General features: G+C 37.0%; 4 protein-coding genes and 2 non-coding genes across 7 annotated transcripts; 5 read left to right on the forward strand and 1 right to left on the reverse strand.

Annotated features, from left to right (window-relative positions):
• Positions 1-2,757: 2,757 nt before the first annotated feature.
• CPFTSY (signal recognition particle receptor protein, chloroplast (FTSY)) lies at positions 2,758-8,174 on the forward strand. The gene is made up of 12 exons (XM_023684859.2): positions 2,758-3,124; positions 3,535-3,639; positions 4,052-4,125; positions 4,222-4,280; positions 4,675-4,712; positions 4,809-4,929; positions 5,043-5,111; positions 5,195-5,277; positions 5,929-5,997; positions 6,277-6,339; positions 6,426-6,552; positions 7,684-8,174. Exons 1-11 carry the CDS (start codon positions 2,813-2,815, stop codon positions 6,537-6,539), a joined length of 1,107 nt encoding a protein of 368 aa, XP_023540627.2. The 5' UTR covers positions 2,758-2,812; the 3' UTR covers positions 6,540-6,552; positions 7,684-8,174.
• Positions 8,175-9,891: 1,717 nt separating this feature from the next.
• On the reverse strand, positions 9,892-12,820 carry LOC111799639 (uncharacterized). Its single transcript, XM_023683060.2, has 3 exons — positions 12,502-12,820; positions 11,794-11,940; positions 9,892-10,274 (listed from the first exon to the last, which is right to left on the reverse strand). Exons 1-3 carry the CDS (start codon positions 12,751-12,753, stop codon positions 10,131-10,133), a joined length of 543 nt encoding a protein of 180 aa, XP_023538828.2. The 5' UTR covers positions 12,754-12,820; the 3' UTR covers positions 9,892-10,130.
• A 1,132-nt stretch (positions 12,821-13,952) lies between these two features.
• LOC111801229 (small nucleolar RNA Z199) lies at positions 13,953-14,035 on the forward strand. Its single transcript, XR_002816104.2, has one exon. It is a non-coding gene; the product is annotated as a small nucleolar RNA Z199 (small nucleolar RNA).
• Positions 14,036-14,147: 112 nt separating this feature from the next.
• Positions 14,148-14,223, forward strand: LOC111801228 (small nucleolar RNA SNORD18). The gene has a single exon (XR_002816103.1). It is a non-coding gene; the product is annotated as a small nucleolar RNA SNORD18 (small nucleolar RNA).
• A 3,147-nt stretch (positions 14,224-17,370) lies between these two features.
• On the forward strand, positions 17,371-21,719 carry DGD2 (digalactosyl diacylglycerol deficient 2). 2 transcript variants are annotated; one of them, XM_087125868.1, is made up of 5 exons: positions 17,371-17,629; positions 18,118-18,466; positions 19,384-19,650; positions 19,780-20,129; positions 20,949-21,719. In XM_087125868.1, the coding sequence occupies exons 2-5, from the start codon at positions 18,185-18,187 to the stop codon at positions 21,457-21,459; spliced, it is 1,410 nt and encodes a 469-aa protein (XP_086981994.1). In that variant the 5' UTR covers positions 17,371-17,629; positions 18,118-18,184; the 3' UTR covers positions 21,460-21,719. The 2 variants fall into 2 exon arrangements, with proteins under 2 accessions (XP_086981994.1, XP_023540327.2); XM_023684559.2 differs by lacking the exon at positions 17,371-17,629 and adding an exon at positions 17,697-17,789.
• A 2,568-nt stretch (positions 21,720-24,287) lies between these two features.
• On the forward strand, positions 24,288-26,214 carry LOC111800989 (LIM domain-containing protein PLIM2c-like). The gene is made up of 5 exons (XM_023684936.2): positions 24,288-24,590; positions 24,676-24,775; positions 24,864-24,892; positions 25,554-25,643; positions 25,744-26,214. The coding sequence occupies exons 1-5, from the start codon at positions 24,456-24,458 to the stop codon at positions 26,002-26,004; spliced, it is 615 nt and encodes a 204-aa protein (XP_023540704.1). The 5' UTR covers positions 24,288-24,455; the 3' UTR covers positions 26,005-26,214.
• Positions 26,215-27,215: the final 1,001 nt, after the last annotated feature.

A 27,215-nucleotide genomic window follows, 5' to 3' on the forward strand; every position in this document is an offset into this window, starting at 1 on the left:
CGTTACTCGGGTTTAGATACCTATTAGACACAAAATTACAAGTTTTACTGCTATTTACGATCTGATTTTCGAGGTTTTAAACCACAAATCGCTACGTGAACAGACAGATCGACAATGAAAAAATACAGTAAAATTTTGTACAAATTCGAAAACGAGCAACACTACGGTTAAAAACATAAAAAAAGTATTTACAGATCAAAGGATTCTTTAAGAGTTTATTACAAAACGAGGATTCGAGATCAGGGTATCAATTAATAGACAACAATCCCTGAGACTAACGCCTCGGGACGACCCTTTTCTATGACCACGTAGCTCCTGATCACTCCTCCACCTCGACCACGAGGTATCAATTAATAGACAACGATCCCTAAGACTAACGCCTCGTGATGACCCTTTTCTATGACTGCATAGCTCTCGAACACTCCTCCACCTTGACCACGAGGTATCAATTAATAGACAATGATCCCTAACGCTAACGCCTCGGGACGACCCTCTTCTACCTCGACCACGAGGTATCAATTAATAGACAACGATCCCTAAGACTAACGCCTTAGGACGACCCTTTTCTATGACCGCATAGCTCCCGAACACTCCTCCACCTTGACCACGAGGTATCAATTAATAGACAATGATCCCTAAGGCTAACGCCTCGGGACGACCCTCGATCTACCTCGACCAGCTATCGACCTACTTCTAAATTCTAGTAGTATCCTTGACCTAGTACCGAGTCTTTTAAAAAAAAATATTAATTGTGGAAAAAACCGTGCAAAGAGGGAATGATGAATACGATGGATTGACTCGAGTCATCTAGTCCTACACAACATGACTGGTTCAATAATGGATAAGTTCAAAATAAGTCGTTTTCTTTATTTTCTTTTGCTTTTTATAAAGTACCTTAGAAACAATCTTGAATTAATTGTTTTTTTCGTAGAAATTTCTCGCAAATAACTTATATTTTTATAGAAATATAGAAAGGAAAATTAGTCACAAATTTTAATTTTGGGAAATTATTAAATTTTTAATTCTATATTAAATGTCTCAACTTTTGATTTAATTAGTAATTAAAAAATCCCATAAGGAGATTAAAGAAGATAATAAAAATAATTATTTTTTAATTTTTTTAAAAATTAAAATAAATTTTGAATTAGACCAATTTTAGATTACGTGATTATAAAATAAAACTCGTTTCTCTCTCCCGATCTTTCTTTAGCGATTGATTACGTCTCCTCGAGAGAAAATTCTTCCCATTTTTACTTTATCTTATATATATATATGTCACGCGTAACTTATCGACTAAGCTATTGGTCGGTAAATTTTGAAAATTAACACTATTTGTTCTCGAGAATTTAATTTCATTTTCATTTAGTCACTCTAATTTCAAAATTAACCTATTTGGTTTTGGAACTAAAATTTTATTTCTAATCGTCCAATTAATTTCTATTTGGTTAATAGGTATAAAAAAATAAAATTCAATTTCATTAAAAGTATTTATTTTTAAAATTTGAAGTCCAAATATCCATTTTATAGAATTAATTTTTTTAATTTGTATTTATTTAGTTTATAAAATTTTAAAATATTAAAATTTTATAAAATTCAAATTAAAAAATGTATAGACTAAATTCATAATTTAATTTTGAACAAATTATCATAAAAATAGTTTGTATTTATAGATTAATATTATGAAAAAAATATTAATAAATAAGTAAAAAAAGAGGGAAGAATAAAATATAACTTAATGGCTACACACTGAAGAGGTCATTTTATATCAATATTATTTTATCTTCTTTCCACGATTATTATTAAATTAAATAATTATTCTTAAAAAAATCGATTAAAAAAAAAATAATTTCGTCTCTATTAGGCAACCTTAGACGTGATCTCAGAGAATTTGTTGAGGATTGTTGAGAGAGAGTTCACGTTAGCTAATTAAGAGAATGATCATGAATTTATAAGTAAGGAATATATTTCCATTGGTACGAGCCTCTTAGTAAATACAAAACAAAGCCATAAAAACGTATATTCGAAGTGGACAATATCATATCATTGAAGAGTTTTGTAATTTGTAACACGGTATCAGAGCCATGCCCTTAACTTAGTCATGTCAATAAAATCTAGTGACTCGAGTGTCGACACAAATGGTGTACTTTGTTCAAGGACTCTAGAGAAGGAGTCGAGCCTCGAGTTAGGGGAGACTGTTTGATGGCTCCTCAGGCCTTACGGGAGGCTATATAGTGTTTGTTGAGGATTGTTGGGAGCGAGTCTCGGTTCGCTAATTAAGAGAATGATCATGAGTTTATAAATAGAGAATATATTTCTATTGGTATGAGATCTTTTGAGAAACCGTAAAGCAAAATCACGAGAGTTTAGGCTCAAAATAGACAATATTATCATTGTGAAGTTTCGTGATTCCTAACAGTTATACGTTAATAGAGATGTCGGTGGATGCAATGTTCTTGACTATCAAGGTGCATTGTGGATCTATTTCGAGGAACATAATCGTCGGAACTACGAACGTTCTAGTGTCGGATTTTCTCGTACGGTGTAGGCCCGAAAGTTATTTATAATATATAAAATTTATTGTCTAAAATATAGTTATTTATTATTTTAATTATATTGTTTATAAATATTTAAAAGTTTCTACAAACATTGGGCCTACTTTCATTTAGGCCCAAATATAAAACGACGTCGTGTAAAGGAATATGATCCAACTGACAGCAGGAAACCAAAACGACGTCGATCTGTGACGTTTCCCGAAGGTAGTTGGTTTATCCATTTGGCTCTGAAACATTCCGTTCTCGGAGCTGTAACAAAAATGGCCGCGGCCTCACTCTCTCATCTCTCCTTTCTCTCAAACCCTTCACCTCGAAGCTTAATCGTTCCATCTCTCCGGCTGACTTCTCCTTCCAGGAAAGGCCGCGTCGGTGGCTCTCGATTCAGATGCTCCGCTGGTCAGACGGGATTCTTCACTCGGCTTGGCAGGCTGCTTAAGGAGAAGGCCAAAAGCGATGTCGAGAAGGTCTTCTCGGGGTTCTCAAAGACTCGAGACAATCTTGCTGTTATTGATGAGCTTCTTCTTTACTGGAACCTTGCGGAAACCGATAGAGTTCTCGATGAACTCGAAGAGGTCAGTATTCTGTTCCTGTTCTATTTTCTCTCTTTTGTTTTATGTTCGTCTCAAGGAAGTATGTCCTACTTAGGAAACTGTTCTGTTCAGGAATTCTTGGATTATTTGAACTAGAATTTGTCAAATCTAATCCAATTCACTGTTCTGAATGTGGATTCCACGGAGGCGTAATTCGATTTTGGTTTACATTATTCTCTTATCTGAAACTTCTCTCAGGTCTTTATTTCTGAGAATGAGCTTAAATCCAACCTTCTTTCAGACCTGAATTTTTGTATGGCTTGAATGTTAGTAATTGAGCTATTTTCTTGTTATTGATATAGGTAGTCCTTTTAATACTGGAGTCTTTCGGAAAAATCATTTGTAAGCCGGATGAAATTCCATGCTTAATCGTAGTGTTGATAATCTTGTAGGCATTATTGGTGTCTGATTTCGGGCCGAGGATCACCATTAAGATCGTGGAGAGCTTGCGTGACGACATATTGTCTGGGAAGCTAAAATCGGGTAGTGAAATAAAGGTAATTAGTTCACGAATTGTTTCATTACTCTGCGTTCTAAGAAAGAAAGGCTTACTACACGGAAATGAATTAATAATTATTACATTAAACGTTAAATGAAGCTCTAGCGGCACTGTGAGCAATTTACCTCTCTTTCTGCTTGGAATTGGAATTCGTTTCATTTGGAGAAATTTCTATTATGAAAATTTTTACCTTCATTTAAGTTCGTCCATGAAAAATTTTATGTACTGCTTTGAGTTTTGAATCATGGAATTTGGATTTAATTTTTGAAGTGGTAGTTTGGTTGATGATCACCAATTTGATGAAAGAAATGCTTTAGATTCCAAGTTTGGTTTTCAATTCTATATTTTTATATCCATATAGTTTGTAACGCTTGATTGAACTTGTAATACACTGATCAAAACGATCCCAGGATGCCTTAAAGAAGAATGTGTTGGAGTTGTTGAAAGGGAAGGGGAGCAAAACCGAACTTCAACTTGGATTCCGGTCTACTTTCTTTATGGTTTCTAGTTTGTGCAATCTATCTAAGCAAGCACAATATCTCAAGCATTAACTCCGATTCTGCTTTTATCATGTCATCAGGAAACCAGCAGTGATTATGATAGTTGGTGTTAACGGAGGTGGAAAGACAACATCTCTTGGTAAGACCTAGCATTAACATGGTATGAGTATTCTATTGAGCTTAAACCTTATTTCTTGTGATAATTTCTTGGCAGAAGTTCTTACCTAGTTTTGAGGATATTTACTTGGATTTTCATGCGGCCTGACCTCGTTAAAAGAAAAAAAAAAAAAAAAAAACACATGGCTCGAACATAATATATTTCCTTTTAAAGCATGTTAAATATACTTTCCCATTCATTTGTTGGAATTTCGTTATTACTTCTCCAGTAAGACAAGTTTAGGAAATTAAAATGACCTCACATTGCATAAGGTTAAGCTATCTACTTCTCTGTCTATTTGCTAAATTGGGATATATTTATTTGCGGTGCTATTACTCAAATTACCCGGTAATATCTTTTCAACTCCATGTTGCAGGAAAGCTGGCTTTTAGACTAAAAAACGAAGGAGCCAAGGTTAGATGATCCTCTTACCCTTCTAAGTGGAAGTTACTTTCTTATTTAAAAAAGTATCTCGATGGAAATATAGTAATTTACATTTTTGTGTGCCAGATATTGATGGCAGCTGGTGATACATTTAGAGCAGCTGCTAGTGATCAGCTGGAAATCTGGGCAGAGAGATGTGGATGTGAGATTGTTGTTGCTGAAAAGGACAATGCCAAGGCGTCATCAGGTATGCAGTAGTTATAGTGCTCTGTTTCTTTTTCTTGACATTGTAATGTTTGAGGAAGTTTGTATCATATACTGTGGATGCTAACTTATCCTCTTGAAGTGTTCCCCTGATAGTTCTATCACAGGCTGTAAAGAAAGGAAAAGAAGGTGGTTTTGACATTGTTTTGTGTGATACATCTGGACGTAAGCATATTAGTGTATTGGTTTACTGTTAGTATTCTTTCTTGTGTCTTCTTAATAGATGAAAATCTTGATTTTTTTCATAGGTCTGCATACAAATTATAGCTTGATGGAAGAGTTAATAGCATGTAAGAAAGCTGTGAAAAAGGTTATGCCCGGGGCACCTAATGTAAGCATTACTATCTTTTCGTTTTACCTTGTTGACTTGTTCTATTTCAAAAGCCGGATGTGTAGGCATTTACACTTCTAGACTGCATAAACCATTCAATTTACCTTCAACATTATTATGCATGACTACCCAGTATTAAGTGAAAGTCTGAAGTTTTAACCTAGTAATAAAGACATATTTTTGTTTAGCGTAAAGGCTCTTGTCAAGACGTCAATGAGTGCAACTGCAAAGCTTTTTTCTTGTATTTTCGGTGTAGGGATTTGCACTTTACACTTGCATAAGCATTTAATTTGTCTTCGACGTTATTATGCACGGGACTGTGGGGTGAGTGGCACCTTTTCTTTGAGATTTCTTCGCTTTTCCTCCAATGCTTTCGGCTGTTAGCTGAGGTTAAAATCAAACTTGATTTCTGTGTTAGGAAAATAATGTATTTAAATATGACACTATTAGTTGTAAGGCAGATGATACTCAGACACTGAAGATTCCATTTTTCTACTTTGTTATTATTACCTCATTCAGGCCAACACTGCCTCCCATGAAATTTATGGTTCAAGCAGATATGAAGAATTTTATAAAAGTTGGATATCTGGTCATTAAAATGAAATTCTACCTAGTATCATGTACTTATTAAGAGTTTCATTACAATTGCAGGAGATCCTGCAGGTATTGGATGGGACAACTGGTTTGAATATGCTACCACAAGCAAGGGAGTTCAATGATGTAACTTTTACTATCCTTTTCCTTCTAAATGAATATTCTTGGATGACACGCATCATTTCTTGCCATTTGCAAGTTTTCGTTCATGATTTCCCCAAAAGTAAAATATAGCATCATCTGCTGAGTACAATAGACGCATTTGGATTATTATATTTATGTGTCTTTTACCTTGGGGCAAGTATTCTTGAAACATAATAGCTAATGGAGTTTTTAAGCATGTTGCAATCCTGCTTTTAGTTACCAAGAAATTTCAATTGACAAGCTTGTTGGCTTCTGTAACAGGTAGTTGGAATTACTGGTTTAATTTTGACAAAACTTGATGGTTCTGCAAGAGGTGGTTGTGTGGTATGCCTTAAAATTCTGAGATGAACAACTTCCTGAAATGACATGACCGCCAACTACTCTCTGATGATATAATCCTTCTTTCTCAGGTCAGTGTGGTCGACGAGCTTGGCATCCCTGTAAAGTTTGTTGGCGTTGGTGAAGGGTTAGAAGATCTTCAACCTTTTGATCCAGAGGCCTTCGTTGATGCCATATTTTCATGATGTGTACAATATGGTCAGTATCAATATCACTACCATTAATATCTCCTTTCACCACTGTCTCACAATTTGTCTGCATTCCTTCTAAAGTCTACCCATCCCATTCATAAAGTTCTGTAAACTCATAGGGTTCCGTCCTTGATTCAACTCAGTGTGTTAGTAACTTGGTTCTAGGTGATGAAGTAGCTTATCGTCATTATTTCATGCTATTTATTAGTATGCTGACTTGATCATTTTTATTTTTGATCAGAAAAATCTTCCAATAATTGCGTCACTTTTAAATTTTATAAGATAATAGCTGAAAAGAGCGTGCCCTTGCATTGCATTGTGGAAGACTATCTCTTGAATGTTGATGTTAAACAGAAATAGGATTTTTTTTGGAAAAATTGCAAACCACTCCTGAAATCACATCTCTGAATTTTTAATTTCATCATTCAGTTTCAGTCCTCTATATTTTGTTAAGTGTTGCGATCAACCCCTTATGTTAGTTGTTAGATTACCTTTTCATTGAGCTTCACATGGGTAACGGCCCAGATCCACCGTTAGCAAATATTGTCCTCTTTGGGCTTTCCCTTTCGGGCTCCCCTCAAGGCTCCACCTCAAGGCTTTAAAACACGTCTGACAGGGGAAGGTTTCCATACCCTTATAAATGGTGGTTTGTTCTCCTCCACAACCAATGTGGGACATCACAATCCACCCCCCTTCGGGGCCCAGCGTCCTTGCTGGCACACCACCTCGTGTCTACCCCCCTTCGGGGAACAGCGAGAAGGCTGGCACATCGTCTGGTGTCTGGCTCTGATACCATTTGTAACGGTCTAGATCCACCGCTAGCAAATATTGCCCTCTTTGGGCTTTCCCTTTCGGGCTTTCCTTCAAGGCTTTAAAACGCGTCTGCTAGGGGAAGGTTTTCTACACCCTTATAAATGGTGGTTTATTCTCCTCCCTAACTAATATGGGACATCACAACATGTGTGACTCACACGTTAGTAGAGAATAGCACACTTGTTGTAACACTTAACAAAGTATAGTAAACTCATTGATCAAATTAGAAATTCGAGGATGTCATGGCAATTTTTCGAAGTTTTTTTTTTTTTTTTTTTTTTTTGTGAAGATATATTTATACATTAATGTTTTTTTGCTACTACAGATTTCTCGTTTGTGATCCCCCAATTTTGCACCCCAAGCAACATCACCAGGCTCTAGCACAGGGTGCAAACCATAATAGTGGTTTGAAATTGAAGCAGAAAAATTTGCTGCCTGCGATTCTATTGGTTGAGCAAGTGGAAACCTGAAAAATGCATAGATCTCTCACATCTGTGGTTTTGATGACCATACAATACTTCAACTGCAAAAAGGTGTCTCCTGGTTGATTTGGTAAGATTCTCAGGTCCAGTTGAACTCTCATAACCATACACGTATTGAAACTCCTAAGAGCTTGGTGCCTCCTTTTTTTAACCATTGGCATTCATAATTGAATTATGTTTGATGCCATTATCTGTTTTGTTTTCAGTGTTGATTTCTTCAAGTCTCTATCGTTCGTATTTCCTGTATCGATACTATGTCATTTGTTAAATTTTATGTTCCATTGAATAGGATAAATATAATCGAAAGAGAAAAATACTCTTTTGGTCTCTGAAATTTGAGTTAGGTTCCACTTGGGCTGTGGCTTGCTTATGGATAGTGTTAAGTTGGGGAGGGGGTGTTGTTGATGCTGGAGGAACACATCTAAGTGAACTTATCAAGCCTGCTAGAAGTATGGTGCTTATGTGCAACATATATCTACAAACTTCAAACTCCTTCACTCAGTGCGCTACTTTCACTTCAACCACCCTGTTCTTATACAACATTGTGAATTATGTGTCGAGTCCCGTCTCCAACCAGCTCCTGAGAGAGTTATCTAAAGATGGTCGAGTTGACGAAGCGCGTAAGTTATGATTTCAGCTCATGGAATATTATGATTTCTGCTTATGCCCAATCGGGAGATCCTTTTCCATGAATCTCCAACTAAAATTCTATCACTTGGTCATCCCTGGTATATGGATATTTGGATATTGCCGAGATGGGTGTGAAGCTGAAGGCTTTTGAGACTATTCAGCCAAATGTGGAGTTTAGGGCAAATTTATTCATTGCTATGTAATGAAGATCCAATTAGAAAGCTACGATCTTTGTTGCCACTGGTCTTGTTGACATATTTTCCATCACTTCGAAGGGGGGAAATGGTCAGCTCCTTGGAGAAAGAACTGACTAATACCTAATGATACCTCTGAGTTTTCCCCAAGGCACAGCTCAAGCAAGATAAGAACATTGGTAGTAATTCCATTCAAGCGGGTACAAAAAATTTCATTTAAACGAGAAAAAATGAGTTTAAATCATAAACAAGTTCTTAAAAAACACCTATTTTAGTTTTCTTAAGTAAACTTAAGAAAGTTAACAAAATTTTCAAAAGTTAAATAGTTACCCGACGTTGCTATAGTGAAATAAATATCGCAATGGTATATTGCAAGCAAGAATCTTGGTGATTTAACGATAGATGTTGTAGTTTTTCTTTGTTATTGCTTATCAGAACCAAAGCAAAAACAAATCGACCTTGATCATTAATAATCACTAAGAGGTTGTAGTTAGAAGATATTTGTATAAAACTACAAAAAGAATCAAAATGAAGAGACTGTAGTGTTTCCTCGATATTGAACTTGACTTCATTATTTTTGCAATAACAAAATACAATGAATAGTAAAATGTTATTTCATGTGATTTGGTCTGTAAAAAAAAAAAAAAAAAAAAAGAAAAAAGAAAGAAAGAAAGTTGGTATTTATATCTTACAACATTCAACTTCACCATAATATCTAAAATTAAGTATGCAATATAATCCAACATCACAAAAAATAGTAGGTATTGTCCTATTTATCCCGTTTGAATGAAAACTAAAGAGACAAAAGTTGAAAAAAGTTAAAAAAGAATATTATATATAGGCATATGACAATTGTTCACCTAGGTGTCGAACCAAATAAGCAATGATAATACAAGGTTGCACGAGTCAAATAGACTAAGTCTTACGTTTCAAACAACTTTAGCCAGGTCATTAAGGACAATGAAACATTTACCTATCTCTACAATAAAATGATATTGTCCATTGTAGACCTAAGTCGTCATGGCTCTGTTTTTTGTTCCACCCAAAAAAAACTTGTACCAATAAAATAAATGTCCTCATTTATATGCCATGATCACTATTTTTCCTATCTTTCCTAACTAATGCGAGGCTTTGTTTGACATACACTCAACTAAAAGGTTATAAGTTCAAATTCTCGCCTCAAAATGTTGAACTAAAAAGAAATCGAGTATCTTGAAGTCCAAACTCTATAGCAACTAAGATTGCATCTATTTGATGTAATTTATAAATATAGCATGGAACAACAGTATTTTGTCTAGATTATAAATAGTATACAAGGATAATCAAGCTTCAAATCAATATATTTGCCTACTCTTTTCAACATTACACAAGTAAATATATTTGACATGTTTGTTCAAACAGAATAAAAGCACATAACATTAAAGCAAAGAAAGTTGGAGATGTTTAGGCACCTGGAAATTTTCATTTTATAACTTCGGCATTGGCATGCTATAGAGTGTAGAGCGAGCTGTGTAGACCAACTTTCCTGTCTTTTGAAGTCTGAACTCTATGGAAATTATGGTCAAACTTTTTCCACTCCTTAAAACAGAAGCGTCTACCACAACCTCTGCCTGCAACAACACAATTTTTCAGAAAACTTCTAAAGAACAGGTCCTGTTTAAGTAAGGTCGTGGAAGATAGCATGATCTTGGTAAAGCTCAAATTGAGTGAAAAGGTATGTAGAGCTAAGATTTTTAATCATAAGCAAGCTACTTGAACAATCAAAACTGCATTTAAATTCACAAGTATGACTCAAATACCAATTGGAAGTCATTCAGCGGTTAAAGCAGATCACTGTACTTCGATTTTGAAAGAAGGTCACAAGCTATCCTTTCTTCATTCTCCTTAACTCGCATATGAAATCCTTCCCCTATCCTTTCTTTACAAGAGAGACTAAAAGGTTCAGGAAGTAGTTCAGGCAATGGAATTGTGAAACCGACAGGTAGCCTTTTATATATATACGATACCAACGCACCCCTGCCTCCCTCGCTGTCAAAACTCTCCTCTCCAGTGAGACCAGCCACCTCCTTTGTATTGTATCGATGGTTTTTTCTTGTGTGTGTTCATACTTTCCTGGATGTGAATGCCGAAACCAATCTTTGAACAACAAAATGCGATCGAAATACCATCTTTCATATCCTCCATAAGTTGATCGGTACCGAAGTCTGAATCGAACACTAGATGCAATCATTGATGTACTCGAGGCTTGGTCATAGCACCTAGTTATATTTATATTTGTGTTATGTACTCAGACCCTTCTTGTTCACATGGTACCTAACTACTATGTTTGTGTCCTAAAACATCCAACCTAACTCAGTCCCATTTGTTGCTCTGATCTGAAGTGTGGTGGCAATCATATTACTGATGTTATACCTATAGGATTGCAGAGGGTGGTAATTATGATTTAATTCTTGATCTCTCTATTTGAAAATTCATGATTTGAATGAATGTATCTCCCTTAATCCTCCTAATAAAGAAAAGGAATGGTATTTTCCCATAAACTACAAGCGCAAGGTGGCTGGAAGTGAGCTAAAGTCAGAAAGCCATGGAAATATACCATTCGATGAAAAATAGACACCATCATAATATCAGTTTCAAATCATAAGAAGATAAAATGGCCCTGTCTCAAGTTATCATAATATCAGTTTCAAATCATAAGAAGATAAAATGGCCCTGTCTGAAGTTATAAACCATTGCCACCGGTAGAATCATGCAACCCTCCCACCCATGTATGGCTAAGTACACAAAAGGTTTAAGCATGCAGGACCAGCAAAACAATCTGAGGACTCTAACGTCTAAGAAATTTATACATCCAGTTTCCATCAAAACACGTCCCAGCTCCCGAAACCGAAATTGCCAAAACCGGCTGAATTAACCAATTCAATTCATTCAATTTGAATTCTCATTCTTGATCCATTTGACTTTGTTGGCTGTGGCTTATTTCAATTTTGGTTAGTTTTGATGGCTTTGATTGGTTGGACTCAGTTTTGGTCAATTCGAGAGTCAGTTTCCTCAGCTTAACTAACCTACTTGCACCCCCAACTCAAACAAATCATAAGGAAGCACAGCCATTACTTAAAATTTACTCACATTTTGTGGAGCGCCTGAGAGATAAGAAATGCTCAGTTCCCCAAGAAATAATGCCTTATCCTCTCCCAGAACAGTTCTAGCACAAGCAATTGATGAGAACTCAGCAGCCGCAGCAACAAATCCTCCATGTAAAAAGCCATAAATGTTCTGAAATTTCACAGATACCTGTTGTTAATGTGAATGCAAACATATTGATATTCCGTTTTTAATTCATCAGATAGATGAATCCACACGAACTCAAACTAAAAGACGCAAATAACGAGAATTTGAAAAGGCACACATTCTCGGCAAACAAATAGACGGCTATGATGATGAATGCTTTGTTTTCAAGTTCCCGTGGAAGCTGTTCCGATTCAAATCAATCACCACATTTTCACGGCAAGCAAACAGATTAGTATAATGATGAACAGAAAATTTGAAAGTTTCCAAATGTATCATCTCAATTCAAATCAGATACTTCATTTTCTCAGCAACCAAAAACATCACTATAACGATAGATGAATAGTGAACTTTCAAGTTCTAAAAAATATTGTTTCGATCTGAGCTATTTCCGCTCTAATGGTGAATAGCTAATTTTTCGAGTCCCCAAAGATATCAATTCAATTCAAATCAGATACAAGGAATACGCAATAGTATAAACCGAATACCAAAATTCTCTTCCTAAAGTCGACGAGAAAACAAACTTGAAAAAAAGAATTGAGAACTTACGGAGACAACAGGTTTGACGATGAGGAGGTAGGTGATACGGCCTCGTTCGAGGCTGAGCTGCCGGAGATGACTGCGACTGATGTCGGAATAGAAGCCCTCGGTGTTGCAATCGTCCGGAATTTGGACGAAGCCTCTCAATCCATTGAGCATTTGTATAGTTCCGCGCAAATCTTCTTCAGACATATTCTTTATCTGAATCGCCGGCGACTCTAAGATCAACGAAGAAGCTGCTGGTGAAGAAGGCTTCGCCATTGTCGTTCCTCTAAACTACCGTTCGATTTCGTACCAATCATATACAACTGCGATCATTCAACAAACATTTGCGATAAATTTGTACGTATGGCCCAATTTATTTATTATTATTATTATTTTTTGTCTTAAAAAAATAGTTTTATTATAAAATAAAAAACAATTTTTAACTTTTTAATCATTTAAAAATAAATAGAAATTTAATCAAGTTTAATTGTAAAGTTGGGAATGAATTTGGGTACAAATTTAAATAAATGCAAAAAAAAAATATATATATATATATATATATATATACCGACAAGACTGATGCCTCGGGACGACCCTTTTGAGACTGTGTAGCTACCGAGCACTCTCGCACAAACCAACATAGAATATCATATAAACCACTTCCATTAAGACATCCCATGTCTCGAGATATATCGGCCATCTAGACTTGCTTAGACACATTTGTTGGAAACTGACCCATGTGTTGATAATCTCATTGAGACATCCTGAACGTCCATTTATCCGGGTTCACTCGAGGCTTAACTCTTCAGTGTTCGTGCTAAACCATTTATGATATACGTTTCAAATAGCGGGTGCATAATCTAACCTTTGACACGTGGGTTGAGGGTGCAATACTGGTACACCCGTGTCGTCCGGTACTACTCTTGAAAGACCTATTTTAAAGGAAGTTGTCCGAGACATTCGTCTTAAAGCTCGATCACGCTGTGACACACACATGTGCCCCAAGGTAGCTAGTTAAGATTTTTTTTTCCTTTTACGTTTGTACATGAAATTACCATTTTTTTTAATTAATTTTTATTTTTTTATTTTAGATGAACTTTGAATTTTGGAAATTAGGGTTTGAATATAATATTGTGTTTTTTTTTTTATTTATAAAAAATAAATGTTTCAGTATGATAAGAGAGATGGAAAGGCCCAAACGGAAGGCCCAAACGAAAGGCCCATACAAAACTCAACTAACTTCTAGGGTTCACTCTCTGAGTCCTATAAATAACGCTGTAAACCGCATAATGACTTCATCTGCTTCTTCACAGAATTGTGAATCATATGATTACTAGGGTTTAGCACTTTTCTCTGGTCCTGATGCTCTTGTTTTCACCGCCGTCTTAGCCATTCATCGGTGCTCCGTCTCCGGTGATCGGATTTATCGTTGCCGTTTTGGTGTTTTTGTTTTGGTAGATTGCGGGACGAAGTATAATGCAGGGGATGAGAAAAAAAAACTGCAACAAGATGATCGGAAACTTCCGTGATTACCTTCATATTTAAGTCTCTGATGCGTTTTACTTTGTCCCGCAAGTTTCTCGAATTGATTCTCTTTCGCTGTTCTTTCGGATCTCATCGTCTTATTTCTTTCTCTCTGTGATTTTATCGGATCTTCTTGACGTTTGGCTGAGATATGATGAGCAACATTGGTCCGTGTTTCTGAATAAACCGTGACGAATTTCCATATAAGCACACTCTGATCTCTCCAATCTTCGTGATTCTGTTTTACTTTTCAAATTTTGATTTCTTTCATCGATTTTTTTTCGTTTCTCTCTGCTTGTCGTTTTGATTTAGGCACTTCGATTTGAAGTTTGTCATTTCAATGGATGAGCTTCATTTCGAGGTCTGAGATTCGATTTTAACATTGCTTTTCCTCACTGATGAAAGAAATAATTGAAGGAGATTGCATTTGGATCTGTTCTCTTACGTTCATTGGGAATTGGTTTCAGTCCTATTTCTCATATCATATTAAACAGTCGTTTATTCAATTAAATTTCTAAAGAAGTAACATAATATTTCGCCAGTAAATAATTAGTTAGAATGTTCTTAGGTTGAGAAATCTTTTGGATCTTTGAAATTCAAAGTTTTGGACTAGATAGATTGGTTTTCCATCTCTATTTTTTTTTATGTTAGAGTAAGTTGCTTTTTCATGAATTTTTCTTTTCTTAATTCCACCATTATTTTATAATTAAATATCAAAACAGTCGTACGTTATGAACTATGTTGTTGATACATTCTTGCGTTATGATCATTAATGTTGTTGAATATCTGTCACTTCAAGGTTACCGTGAGATTATTAAATTTAGGGTTGGTCAAATAGATTTTTCAATCTATGTGCAGTGTCGATAAAGGATACACAATTTCAATCCAAAAATACATATTATAAACTAGAAAAATTTCCTTCAAAGCAAAATGACGCCCGGTGTTTGTTTGGAGGAATTTAAACCTTTTGTCATGAGGAATTTTTCGCACTTCATTAGAATTAATAACCAAGTAAATCAACTAAATAATAATTTATTTTGACAAAATACAATTAAATAAAAAATTCCATTTATTTACCAACATTTCTAAATTATCTAATTAGTTATTGAGTTTTGTTTTATGTCTAATTTAGAGAATAATTATGAATTTATGATCAAAGAATACTACATTTATTAAGGGTTTGGGTTCAACAATAGCTAATTCATTTATTCTTGTATTGACTTTTCTTACTGTTTTGGAGCAGTTAAGAAGCAATTGCAACAGATATATTTGATTGATATTATGCTTGACAATAGACACTTTGATATGTGTTACACGGATGCCCTTACTTGAATCGGTTCACTCGTTCCTTTGCTTGCATGGAATCGGAGAAAGAACCAAAGGAACACCTCTTTACATCCCTGAAAGGTTAAATTGCTCTAGAGTGAAATTTGTCCATACATCAAATTATTATGTGGATTGAATTTTACTTTCACAAGGTAAATAAATAGACTAAGATTACCTATAGGTTTCACACAACTTGCAGCACTCCTTCCCCTGATTTCACTCTTTTACTCGACTGCCTCAAGGTAAAACCGAAAGAAGGTTGAGAATTTATGCTAAAGTGGAAGTTCAAAGCAAAGCTAGTAGAGCTCAAAGTGGACAATATCATTTCATGAGTCATATTTATTTAATATGGTATTAGAGAGTTATAATTAAAGAATACTTCAATGGTATATGGTTTTTTATGAGAGAGGTTTATTTAAAATGACAATAATATCATATCATTGTGGAGAGAAGTATTTATCTTACAAGTTTATTTTGATAACATTTAATTATTAACGTTAAATAATATGATACAATGGTTGGAAATACTTATTTTATAAGATATGATACAATGTTGATGCCTACATGTTCAATATTTGTGAGGGGTGGATTTGTGTTACAAATTTGATACCTTACTTTTACTTTAAGCTAAGATCTCTCAGGTGTAATGTTATATCTTACTAATTATTTGAATTCTCATTAGGTATGAAACCTCGTGTGCTTATGTTATTATTTATGGACATTGTACTAAATAATGGAGGTAATATATTATCCTCGATATTCAAATGTTTGGGCTTACCCAAAATGTCTCGTACCAATGAAGAGAGTATTCTTTGTTTATATTGGGCTCCCCCAAAAGGTCTCGTACCAATGGAGAGAGTATTATTTGTTTATATTGAAATGGAGAGAGTATTATTTGTTTATATTGAAATGAAGAGTATTATTTGTTTATATTGAAATGGAGAGTATTCTTTGTTTATATTGAAATGGAGAGAATATTCTTTGTTTATATTGAAATGGAGAGAATATTCTTTGTTTATATTGAGCTCCCCAAAAGGTCTCAAACAAAGTACACCTCACCTTAATCAGTCTTAGTCACCTTAATCAGTCTTAGTCACCTTAATCAGTCTTAGTCACCTTAATCAGTCTTAGTCACCTTAATCAGTCTTAGTCACCTTAATCAGTCTTAGTCACCTTAATCAGTCTTAGTCACCTTAATCAGTCTTAGTCAGGCTTAATCAGTCTTAATCAGGCTTAATCAGTCTTAATCAGGCTTAATCAGTCTTAATCAGGCTTAATCAGTCTTAATCAGGCTTAATCAGTCTTAATCAGGCTTAATCAGTCTTAATCAGTCTTAATCAGTCTTAATCAGTCTTAATCAGTCTTAATCAGGCTTAATCAGTCTTAATCAGGCTTAATCAGTCTTAATCAGGCTTAATCAGTCTTAATCAGGCTTAATCAGTCTTAATCAGTCTTAATCAGTCTTAATCAGTCTTAATCAGGCTTAATCAGTCTTAATCAGGCTTAATCAGTCTTAATCAGGCTTAATCAGTCTTAATCAGGCTTAATCAGTCTTAATCAGGCTTAATCAGTCTTAATCAGGCTTGACTCCTTTTCTTTTGGAGTCCTTTGTTCAATATTTGAGGATTTACCAATCTATTGGCACGACTAGGTTTAGAGCATGACTCTGATATCATGTTAGACGACCACGACTCTCCATAATCGTATGATATTGTCCACATTGAGCATAAACTCTTTGCTTTGGTTCAATATTTTTTTTAAATTTTAAAAGTTATATATTTGAAATTGGAGTTATAAATGACTTAAAAATTAACGGTAATAAATGTTTTTATATTATATATATATATATATATATATATATATTTGTATATTATTCGAAATTCGAATGTATTTTTTGAAAAGAAAAAAAGGTTAAATTATTTTTTTTTTATAATTGAGAGAATTATAATATCTTTTTCTTCAAATTAAAAGAACATCCAAACAGCTCATACTAGAAAAAAGCTGAACTGAACAACTCAGCGTGTCAAAACGGCGTCGTGTGAGGCTTCCCTGTTAATTTGCGTTTGCAATCGCCAACGACCATTGGTCACTCGCATATTCTCTCTCTCCTCTCCTCCGATGCCTTGCTTCCTCTGTTTCCGGCTTTGATCCTTCTCTTCATTTCTTTACAAATCCATTCTCACACACGAAACCTCAAGAATCCATCACATTTTTTGATTCACACAAGCCTCTACTTTCGTGTTCTCTCGTTTTCTGCTCAACTTTGTCAATTTTTAGGGAGATGCTCAAGCTTTAATCGCCGGTACCTCTCTCTCTCTCTCTATATATATATATACACATCTCATATTATGTTAATTTATGAAGTCTGTATTATTCAATGTGCATTTGGCTAGAATTAAGAAATTCCTTGTCGGAAGAATGACGTAAATTTATCTCTAGAAGAATGGACGTGGTTGAGGAATGTATGTTATTGTTAATGGCTGATTTGTAAGATTTGGAATGTCCTCGGATACAAAGATTGAACCGAATTGGAAACGGAGATAATTTTTTTTCAACTCGACGCATTGTTTTCTTTAGTTTTTTTTTTCCCGTCCTCATGATACCTCACAATTTTAATGTTAATAGTTTTTTTTGTTTGATTATGGTTGGTCATGAATCGTAATAGCATGAAGTAATTAATTCTTATTTTGTTAATTGATTTGGTTAATCTTTTAAGAATTTTCTTTAAACGCAATTGTGTGGTTGAAACCTAGAATGTCGTAATTGAGACTCATGTTCCTTGATAATCAGGTTGCTGGTATATTTAGGGAAGAGACTAAAATGATTGCCATTTTTTCTGGTGATATCTGAGACCTGGATGGATACAAAGCAACATATTGCAATTTTTACCACGGCCAGTCTTCCATGGATGACTGGAACTGCAGTAAACCCTCTATTTCGTGCTGCCTATCTATCAATCGCTGGGGATAGAAAGGTCACACTGGTGGTTCCTTGGTTATCTATACGAGATCAGGAACTTGTATATCCCAGCAACACAACCTTCGTCTTACCCTCACAGCAGGAGAAATACATTCGGGAATGGCTCGAAGAAAGAATAGGATCAAAATTCAATTTCAACCTCCAATTTTATCCTGGGAAGGTAATTGTAGCATCATTTAATTCTAATCCTTATCATGGATATGATACTCGGTCTTTTTTTGTGTGCTTCGATCTTTCCCTCTGAGGACCATATGCAATTTTTATGTTTTCATTTATGGTTTAATAACATTCAGAAACATCAGGTGTTTTGTTCTTGTACTACGCATAAGGAAACTCAATGTTTTTACTTTAAATTTATATTGAAATTTTGTGCGTTTGCTACTTGTTTTACCTGAAGGCTGTTTATGGGTCCAAAAGTCTTCCCTTGTCTATGTTTTTACACAAGCATGAAAATCTAATGGCACTCATTAGGTTAGGTTGGGAGGGAGTCCCACGTTGGCTAATTTAGGGAACGGTCATGAGTTTATAAGTAAAGAATACATCTCCATTGGTATGAGTTATTTTGGAGAAGCCCAAAGCAAAGCCACGAGAGTTTATGCTTGAAGTGGACAATATCATACCATTGTGGAGAGTTGTGATTACTAACATGGTATAAGAGCCATGCCCTTAACTTAGCCATGTCAATAGAATCCTCAAATATCGAACAAAGAAGTTGTGAGCCTTGAAAGTGTAGTCAAAAGTGACTCAAGTGTCGAATTAATGGTGTACTTTGTTCGAGAACTCCAGAGGAGTCGAATCTCGATTAAGAGGAGGCTGTTAGAGGGTTCCATAGGCCTCAGGGGAGGCTCTATAGTGTACTTTGTTCGAGGATTGTTGGGAGGGAGTCCCACATTGACTAATTTAGTGAGTTTCTAAGTAAGGAATACATCTCCGTTAGTATGAGGCCTTTTGGAGAAACTCAAAGTAAAGCCATAAGAGTTTATGCTCAAAGTGGACAATATCATACTATTGTGGAGAGTCGTGATTCCTAACACATCATCCTGTTCTGCCCAACTGAGGTTTCACTTTATTCTGCAGTTTGCCGTAGATAAAAGGAGCATTCTCCCTGTTGGTGATATTTCAGAAATCATCCCTGATGACGAATCAGATATTGCTATCCTTGAGGAGCCGGAGCATCTAACATGGTATCATCATGGAAGGAGATGGAAAAAGAAATTCAAATGGGTGGTAGGAATTATCCATACCAACTATTTGGAATACGTTAAACGGGAGAAGAATGGGGCAGTTGAAGCTTTTCTTCTTGAACATATAAACAGATGGGTTGTTCATATCTATTGCCACAAGGTGTTTTTGCTATATGTTCCTTACTTCCAATGAAATCATCTGCATTTTGTTCATTGTGATCATTGAATTAGTTTATTTTCATAATGATTAGTGGATGTCTTATTCATCAATTCTCGTATAAGCTTTCAGGTGATTAGGTTATCTGCTGCTACCCAGGATTATCCAAAGTCCGTTATCTGCAATGTTCATGGAGTCAATCCCAAATTCCTCGAGATAGGTAAGAAGAAGATGGAACAGCGACAAGATGAGAATCAAGTTTTTGGCAAAGGTGTCTATTATATAGGGAAGATGATATGGAGCAAGGGATACAGGGAGCTGCTTAAACTTCTTGGCGATCATCAGAAGGATTTAGCTGGGATTGAGGTTGATTTATTTGGAAATGGAGAAGATTCTGATGAAGTCCAGAAAGCTGCTCGAGACTTGGAATTATCTGTTAAAGTTCATCCTGGACGCGATCACACAGATTCGATCTTCCATGAGTATACTTAACCTCTTCTCTCTTGCACACTTATTATTTCCATCTGCTCTAGCTAGAGGATAAATGAATAAATCTTTCAATGTCATTGATGGTATAATACATGATTCTTTCATGGTTAGCTAACAGCATTTTATGAACTAGTTTTGTTGAAACCATTTATTTGAGTTTGAAATGGTGATGACTGCTCGGTTGGGGTTGGGAATGATTTGTGGGATCCCACCATCCCACATTGGTTGGGGAGGAGAACGAAACCCCCTTTATAAGGGTGTGAAAATCTTTCCCTAACAAACAATTTTAAATGAGGGGAAGCCGGAAAGGTAAAGCCTAAAGAGGACAATATCTGCTAGCGGTGGACTTGGGCTGTTACAGATGGTATCAGAGTCAGATACTGGGCGATGTGCCAGTGAGAAGGCTGAGCCCCAGAGGGGGTAGACACGAGGTGGTGTGCCAGCAACAATCCCCAAAGGGAGTAGACGCTGGGCCCCGCAGGGGGTGGATTGTGAGATCCAACAATCCCCGAAACACCCTTTATACGGGTATTGAAATCTTTCCTTAGTAGACGCGTTTTAGAAACCTTGAGGAGAAACCCGAAAGGGAAAGCCCAAATAGGACAATACGGTGGACTTGGGCCGTTACATGGTCACTTCTATTTGTAACAGTTATGGCTTGTAAATTACCTGGAATTAGAAATTTGGTGGGCATTATGAGTACTAATTGGCTCAAACGAAAGCTGCAGCTTAGTTTTTTTTTTGTTCTCCGTTGGTTTGAATAATGTCTATCCATTGGCTGGTTTTGAGTTTTTTCCTGTTTCTTTTTTCAGTTACAAAGTGTTTGTGAATCCAAGCACCACAGACGTTGTTTGCACCACCACAGCTGAAGCATTGGCAATGGGCAAATTCGTTGTATGTGCTGATCATCCCTCAAATGAGTTCTTCAGGCAATTCCCAAACTGCTTTCTCTGTGACAAAAGTGATGCCTTTGTTAGGGGAATTTTCAAAGCACTGACTGAAGAACCCGAGCCGCTGACCAATGCGCAAATGCACGAGCTCTCGTGGGAGGCTGCAACAGAACGTTTCCTAACCGCTGCTGAACTCGACCAGCCACTTGCAAAGAAACCTCAAAGAACTCGTTCCAAGAAGTTTCTATCTATGTCATTGCAGCTTGGTAGAAAGTTTGATGATGCATCAGCATATATACATCATGTGACTCTTGGGTTCGAGGGGTCTCGACGAGCGTTCGGGGCTGTCCCCGGAAGCCTGCATCCAGATGAACAACAATGCAAAGAGTTGGGAATAGCTAGTCCTTCTAACAAAAGAGGTTGGAAAAAGTGATTAAAAGTGAGTGCATCAGTTATGATCCTATTCAAAATATATCCAAGGATGTTAGATTTTTAATGTTAGGTGTGCAAGTTTGAAAGATTGTTCACATTTGCCCTCTTTATTCTTACACATGTTGTCTTTGTCTGAAGCTGAGATTTGTAGTTAGAGCTTAACATCATGAATGGTATGGTAATGTAACAGACCGCTTTGAGTAATTCAAACGATAGACAACATAAATTTTACATTAATTCAAAACATACCCAACTTATCCATGGACATTATGCAAATGAAAACAAAGAATAAGGTCTAACCTGCATTGTGTCACGGTCTTACATTTTTTGCCGTGCGGCATCGTGATCATGACATGCTCTCGACTAGCCTTAAGGGGAATTAAACCCCGTATATATTTTTCACCCCGGCTTTGTGGCTTCGTCGGACCTTAGGCGAGCTTTGTCTTCGCCAATCGAACATCACTTGTGCGGAATCCAAGCTTGTTCAACTACACACGACCTTGCCTCTGCTCGGGCTAAGGTCTCATCTTGTCATCTCGATCCCCATCGACGGGGTCCATATGTCTTGACGCCATCCCGAGTCTTGGGATGTCGTTGGTCATCATAACTCGCACGGTCATGCCATCAAGAATGGGCCCGCGTGTCGTTCATCTCATCGGGACTTCTCGAACATCCATCCATTTGGGTTCTATTGAGGCATTGGCCCTCCTGTGCCCATACCGAGTCGTTTACGGATTCCGTACCGGATAGCGGGTATATGTAGCAACCTCCAACACGCGGGCTGGGGCGCAATACCAGCACACCCGTGCCGTCCAGTATTGTCCTTCAAAACCCAGGGGTGGTGGAGAGCTAACACATGGTACCCTATAGTACATTTTGAGCAATTTTCAATCTTCCAGGCATAGACATGATTTGAGTGCACGGTCATACGGTGTCGTGCATTGTCCGTCCGGTGTCCGATTGACACCAAACTTGGCGAGCATTCATATTTCATATGGACGGACTTAACTCCCGAACCGCATGCCCAAATTCCTTCCGAAACTCCGACTTTTGAGGTTAAGGCCCGGGGCCCTACCCAGCCCTTCAACAAGCCTATCTTTGCCCTTCATGTCTATTCAATGTCTCTGTCTTGCTTATGTCTCAACTTGTCTTCAATGCCCACTTCGCGTGGTGGTGTGTTGGATGATGGATCGTCCTCCTCGATCGCATCATGGCACTCTTCTATATTGGCCCGCATGTCACCATATGGGTGTCTCTTGAGGGACGCCGCTTTGCTTGTCATGACGTGAGGGTCACAACCTACTCTCTTCATAGTATGGTTGTGACACATGGCTCCTTCACGCCTTTGCCATTGACCATTCATTTCATCGAAACTTCTCCTATTTAGTGCTTCTTAAAATTATGTGTTCAAGTTCTTAGAGTTAGCTAATTCCATGACATTAAGTTCGTTCTAGCCCTATTATAAGTTTGTTGTAGTCTTATACCCTACTTAGTCCTATTCCAAGGTTGTAAGTCATCCTATTGGAGTTTGCTCAGAGTTCTAGGGGCAGTTGGCTTTTCGTTCCTACTTTCCATGGTTCATCTAGTCATCATGCTTTCTACATATAAGTCGAGGTGCCCTTAACTATCTCGGGATCTTGGAGAATCAAGTAGGTATGGAGGAGTTATTTCTCACTATAAGTAACCTAAATTTTTCTTCCTTTTTCGATTAGGGTTAGGAGAGTCAAATTGGATACGTCTCAAAACTCGTTAGGTCGTGGGCATGTGAGGGAAGATCAACATAGGCTCAACCTGGCTCGACTTGGCTCAACTTGGCTCGAGCCGAGGTGGACTTTCAAGCTTCTTTGCCTAATAGTCTTTTACTTGGGCCCAATCTTCCCTTGAGGTTGAACCAAGCTTAAAAGACTTCCCTTAGCTTGACTTCAGCTACCTTGGACTATGCCAATATGCTTCTTTTGAGCCTTTGGTTCATAATTTAACCTTATAAGCGTTCGTTAAGCCTTCAAGTCGAATCAACTTGAACCGATTTTGTTGTTAAAGTTCGCTTAATTGATCTAGCTCATTGAGGACGAGACCGTTCCTATAAGACTCGAGCTGAGCTCATGTTATGTTCGTGATAATGCAATATGAAGTTACCGACCTAAATAAATGTGTATACGTACGAGTGTTTGTAGGTTGAGTTGGGTCGAATTTGAACATTTTTTAGATCCAACTCAATTGTTCGGTTTGTAAATTTTTCAACCTAAAATAATTTTATTAAATAATGAACCCAGTTCAACTTAATCCTAAATTTTTTGGATTAAATTGGTTCGGGATCATTTATTCAATTTTTTATTTTTAATAAAAATAAAATATCATTTTATAAAACATCAATTTATTTATTTTCAAACATTTAATTAAAATTTACAACTTAATTTCTAGTATATTTCGAAAATATTTAAAAAAGTTATTAATTTGGTACGGGTTGGATTGAGTTGATCAAATTGTTTGAATCATCAAATTTTCTGAACGCGCCAGAGTGATAAAATAAAAAAAAATAATAATAAATTGCCTATTTTATTTTATTATATATATATATATATATATATATATAATTTAAATCCGATTTTTGAGTAGAGGCTAAAAAAGGGCAATGATATTCAACTAAAAAAACTGCCAACCATACAAATTACACAAAACATTTGGCCTGAAATGGTCAAAGAAACAACCTTATTTTCCTCGAGAAAACATAGGACTATCCGAAATTGGAGCATCTCCAACAAGTAAATTTTATTCTCTCTATTATTATTTAAATTTAGTTTGTTTACACACAAAATCCCAAGATATCCCTTCTCTTTCTATCCCATTCCACTTAGCTTCTTGCTTCTTTTCCTCTAATCTTGTCTGAGATCCCATCCTCAGACAACTTGGTAAACATTCCATTTGTTTGTCTTTTGTTGTTCTTCTTCTTCTTCCCGCTCTTGTTTTTTCCCTTCTGTTCAAGTCAAGTCGTTCGAGATGTCGTTCACCGGTACTTTGGATAAATGCAAGGCCTGTGACAAGACTGTTTATGTGGTCGAGTTGCTTTCCCTTGAAGGCAATCCTTACCATAAGTCTTGCTTCAAATGTAGCCATTGCAAGGGCACCCTTTCGGTATGTCGAGTTAACGAGTTTTCTTTCTTTTGTTGTTATCATTATGTTTGTTCTAATACTGAATCGTTGAGCTGTTTCACGATAGATGAGTAGCTACTCATGGATGGACGGTGTCCTCTACTGCAAGACTCATTTTGAACAACTCTTCAAGGAATCTGGGAATTTCAGCAAGAATTTCCAAACTTGTAACGTTTTTTCTTTTCTGTTTCTTATTGTTCGTCCCTCGTTTTTACCTATTGTTTTAACATCCTCTCGTTTTTGTTATGGCAACAGCCAAGCCTCCTGAGAAACAAAATGATCCGGTATGCTCTCGTTTTTTATCTTGAATATATTAGAGTTTCAGTTCTCGTTCGATAATGATTTTGTGTAGATTGTTACATTCGGTTAATTTTTACTGTGTCTTGGTAATTGTTCCATTCTGGTCTTGGTAATTGTTCCATTCTGGTCTTGGTAATTGTTCCATTCTGGTCTTGGTAATTGTTCCATTCTGGTCTTGGTAATTGTTCCATTCTGGTCTTGGTAATTGTTCCATTCTGGTCTTGGTAATTGTTCCATTCTGGTCTTGGTAATTGTTCCATTCTGGTCTTGGTAATCGATCCATTCTGGTCTTGGTAATCGATCCATTCTGGTCTTGTTAATCGATCCATTCTGTTAACTTTTACTGTGTCTGGGTAATCGATCCATTCTGTTAACTTTTACTGTGTCTGGGTAATCGATCCATTCTGTTAACTTTTGATGTGTCTGGGTAATCGATCCATTCTGTTAACTTTTGATGTGTCTGGGTAATCGATCCATTCTGTTAACTTTTGATGTGTCTGGGTAATCGATCCATTCTGTTAACTTTTGATGTGTCTGGGTAATCGATCCATTCTGTTAACTTTTGATGTGTCTGTGTAACTTGATTTTGTATGGATTGTTCCATTCTATCTTACATGTCTTGGTAACTTTTGACATGTTTATTAGTCGAGGGCTCCAACCAAAGCCTCGGCCATGTTCTCGGGAACTCAGGACAAATGTGCGGCCTGCTCAAAGACGGTTTATCCGTTGGAGAAGGTCGGTCAATAGTTCTTCGTGTTTTTCAAGCACAAAACATAGCATAGATCGAATAACATTGGCTAATCGAAACTATAATTTGGTTGACAAAAAAAAAAAGGTGACTCTCGAAGGGGAATGCTACCACAAGAACTGCTTTAGATGTGCTCATGGAGGGTGCCATTTGACACACTCATCCTATGCTGCCCTTGATGGAGTGCTGTACTGCAAGCACCATTTTGCTCAGCTCTTCATGATCAAGGGCAACTACAACCATGTCCTTGAGGCTGCTGCAAACAAGAAGGCCACCACGCCGCCTCCTGAGGCGGCGGAGGACGATGAGGGCGGAGCTCAGCCACAGGCGGAGGAGGACGCGGCCTGATTCTGCCTCCATCCAAGGCTATGAGAGTTGGGGAAGGGGCGGTGTTGTTTGAGCTACTTTTGTTGTTTTTTTTTTATTTATTTATTTAATTTAATTTAATTTATTTTATTTATTTATTGGCCATCAAAGCATGGAAAACAATGTAACATAGTCTTCTATTGGTGAGAGGAGAAGCTGTAATAAAGCATGGATTGCTATCATTTTCAATCACTATACACAATTTTCCTTTTCTTCCAAAATTCTCTCTCTCGTGATTTAGCTCCCACCTCGAGTTTACATTCTCGGGATTTAGCTCCCACCTCGAGTTTACATTCTCGGGATTTAGCTCCCACCTCGAGTTTACATTCTCGGGATTTAGCTCCCACCTCGAGTTTACATTCTCGGGATTTAGCTCCCACCTCGAGTTTACATTCTTGGGATTCAGCTCCCACCTCGAGTTTACATTCTTGGGATTCAGCTCCCACCTCGAGTTTACATTCTTGGGATTCAGCTCCCACCTCGAGTTTACATTCTCGGGATTCAGCTCCCACCTCGAGTTTACATTCTCGGGATTCAGCTCCCACCTCGAGTTTACATTCTCGGGATTCAGCTCCCACCTCGAGTTTACATTCTTGGGATTCAGCTCCCACCTCGAGTTTACATTCTCGGGATTCAGCTCCCACCTCGAGTTTACATTCTCGGGATTCAGCTCCCACCTCGAGTTTACATTCTTGGGATTCAGCTCCCACCTCGAGTTTACATTCTCGGGATTCAGCTCCCACCTCGAGTTTACATTCTCGGGATTCAGCTCCCACCTCGAGTTTACATTCTCGGGATTCAGCTCCCACCTCGAGTTTACATTCTCGGGATTCAGCTCCCACCTCGAGTTTACATTCTCGGGATTCAGCTCCCACCTCGAGTTTACATTCTCGGGATTCAGCTCCTACCTCGAGTTTACATTCTCGGGATTCAGCTCCCACCTCGAGTTTACATTCTCGGGATTTAGCTCCCACATCGAGTTTACATTCTCGGGATTTATCTCCTCTCGGGATTCAGCTCCCACCTCGAGTTTACACTTTGGGATTCAGGTCCCACCTTGAGTTTACATTCTCGGGATTGAGCTCCCCTTTGGTTACTGTTTGAATGCGGAATTGTCTGTGTTTGTTCCAGCATTCTCATATGTTTTGATGAAAGCTTTAGTTTCTTGGTCGTGGAGTAAGAATCTCTGCATG

This window comes from Cucurbita pepo, chromosome 8 (assembly GCF_057944985.1).
Source record: "Cucurbita pepo subsp. pepo isolate OVF chromosome 8, ASM5794498v1, whole genome shotgun sequence".
In the NCBI taxonomy this organism is placed as follows: domain Eukaryota; kingdom Viridiplantae; phylum Streptophyta; class Magnoliopsida; order Cucurbitales; family Cucurbitaceae; genus Cucurbita; species Cucurbita pepo.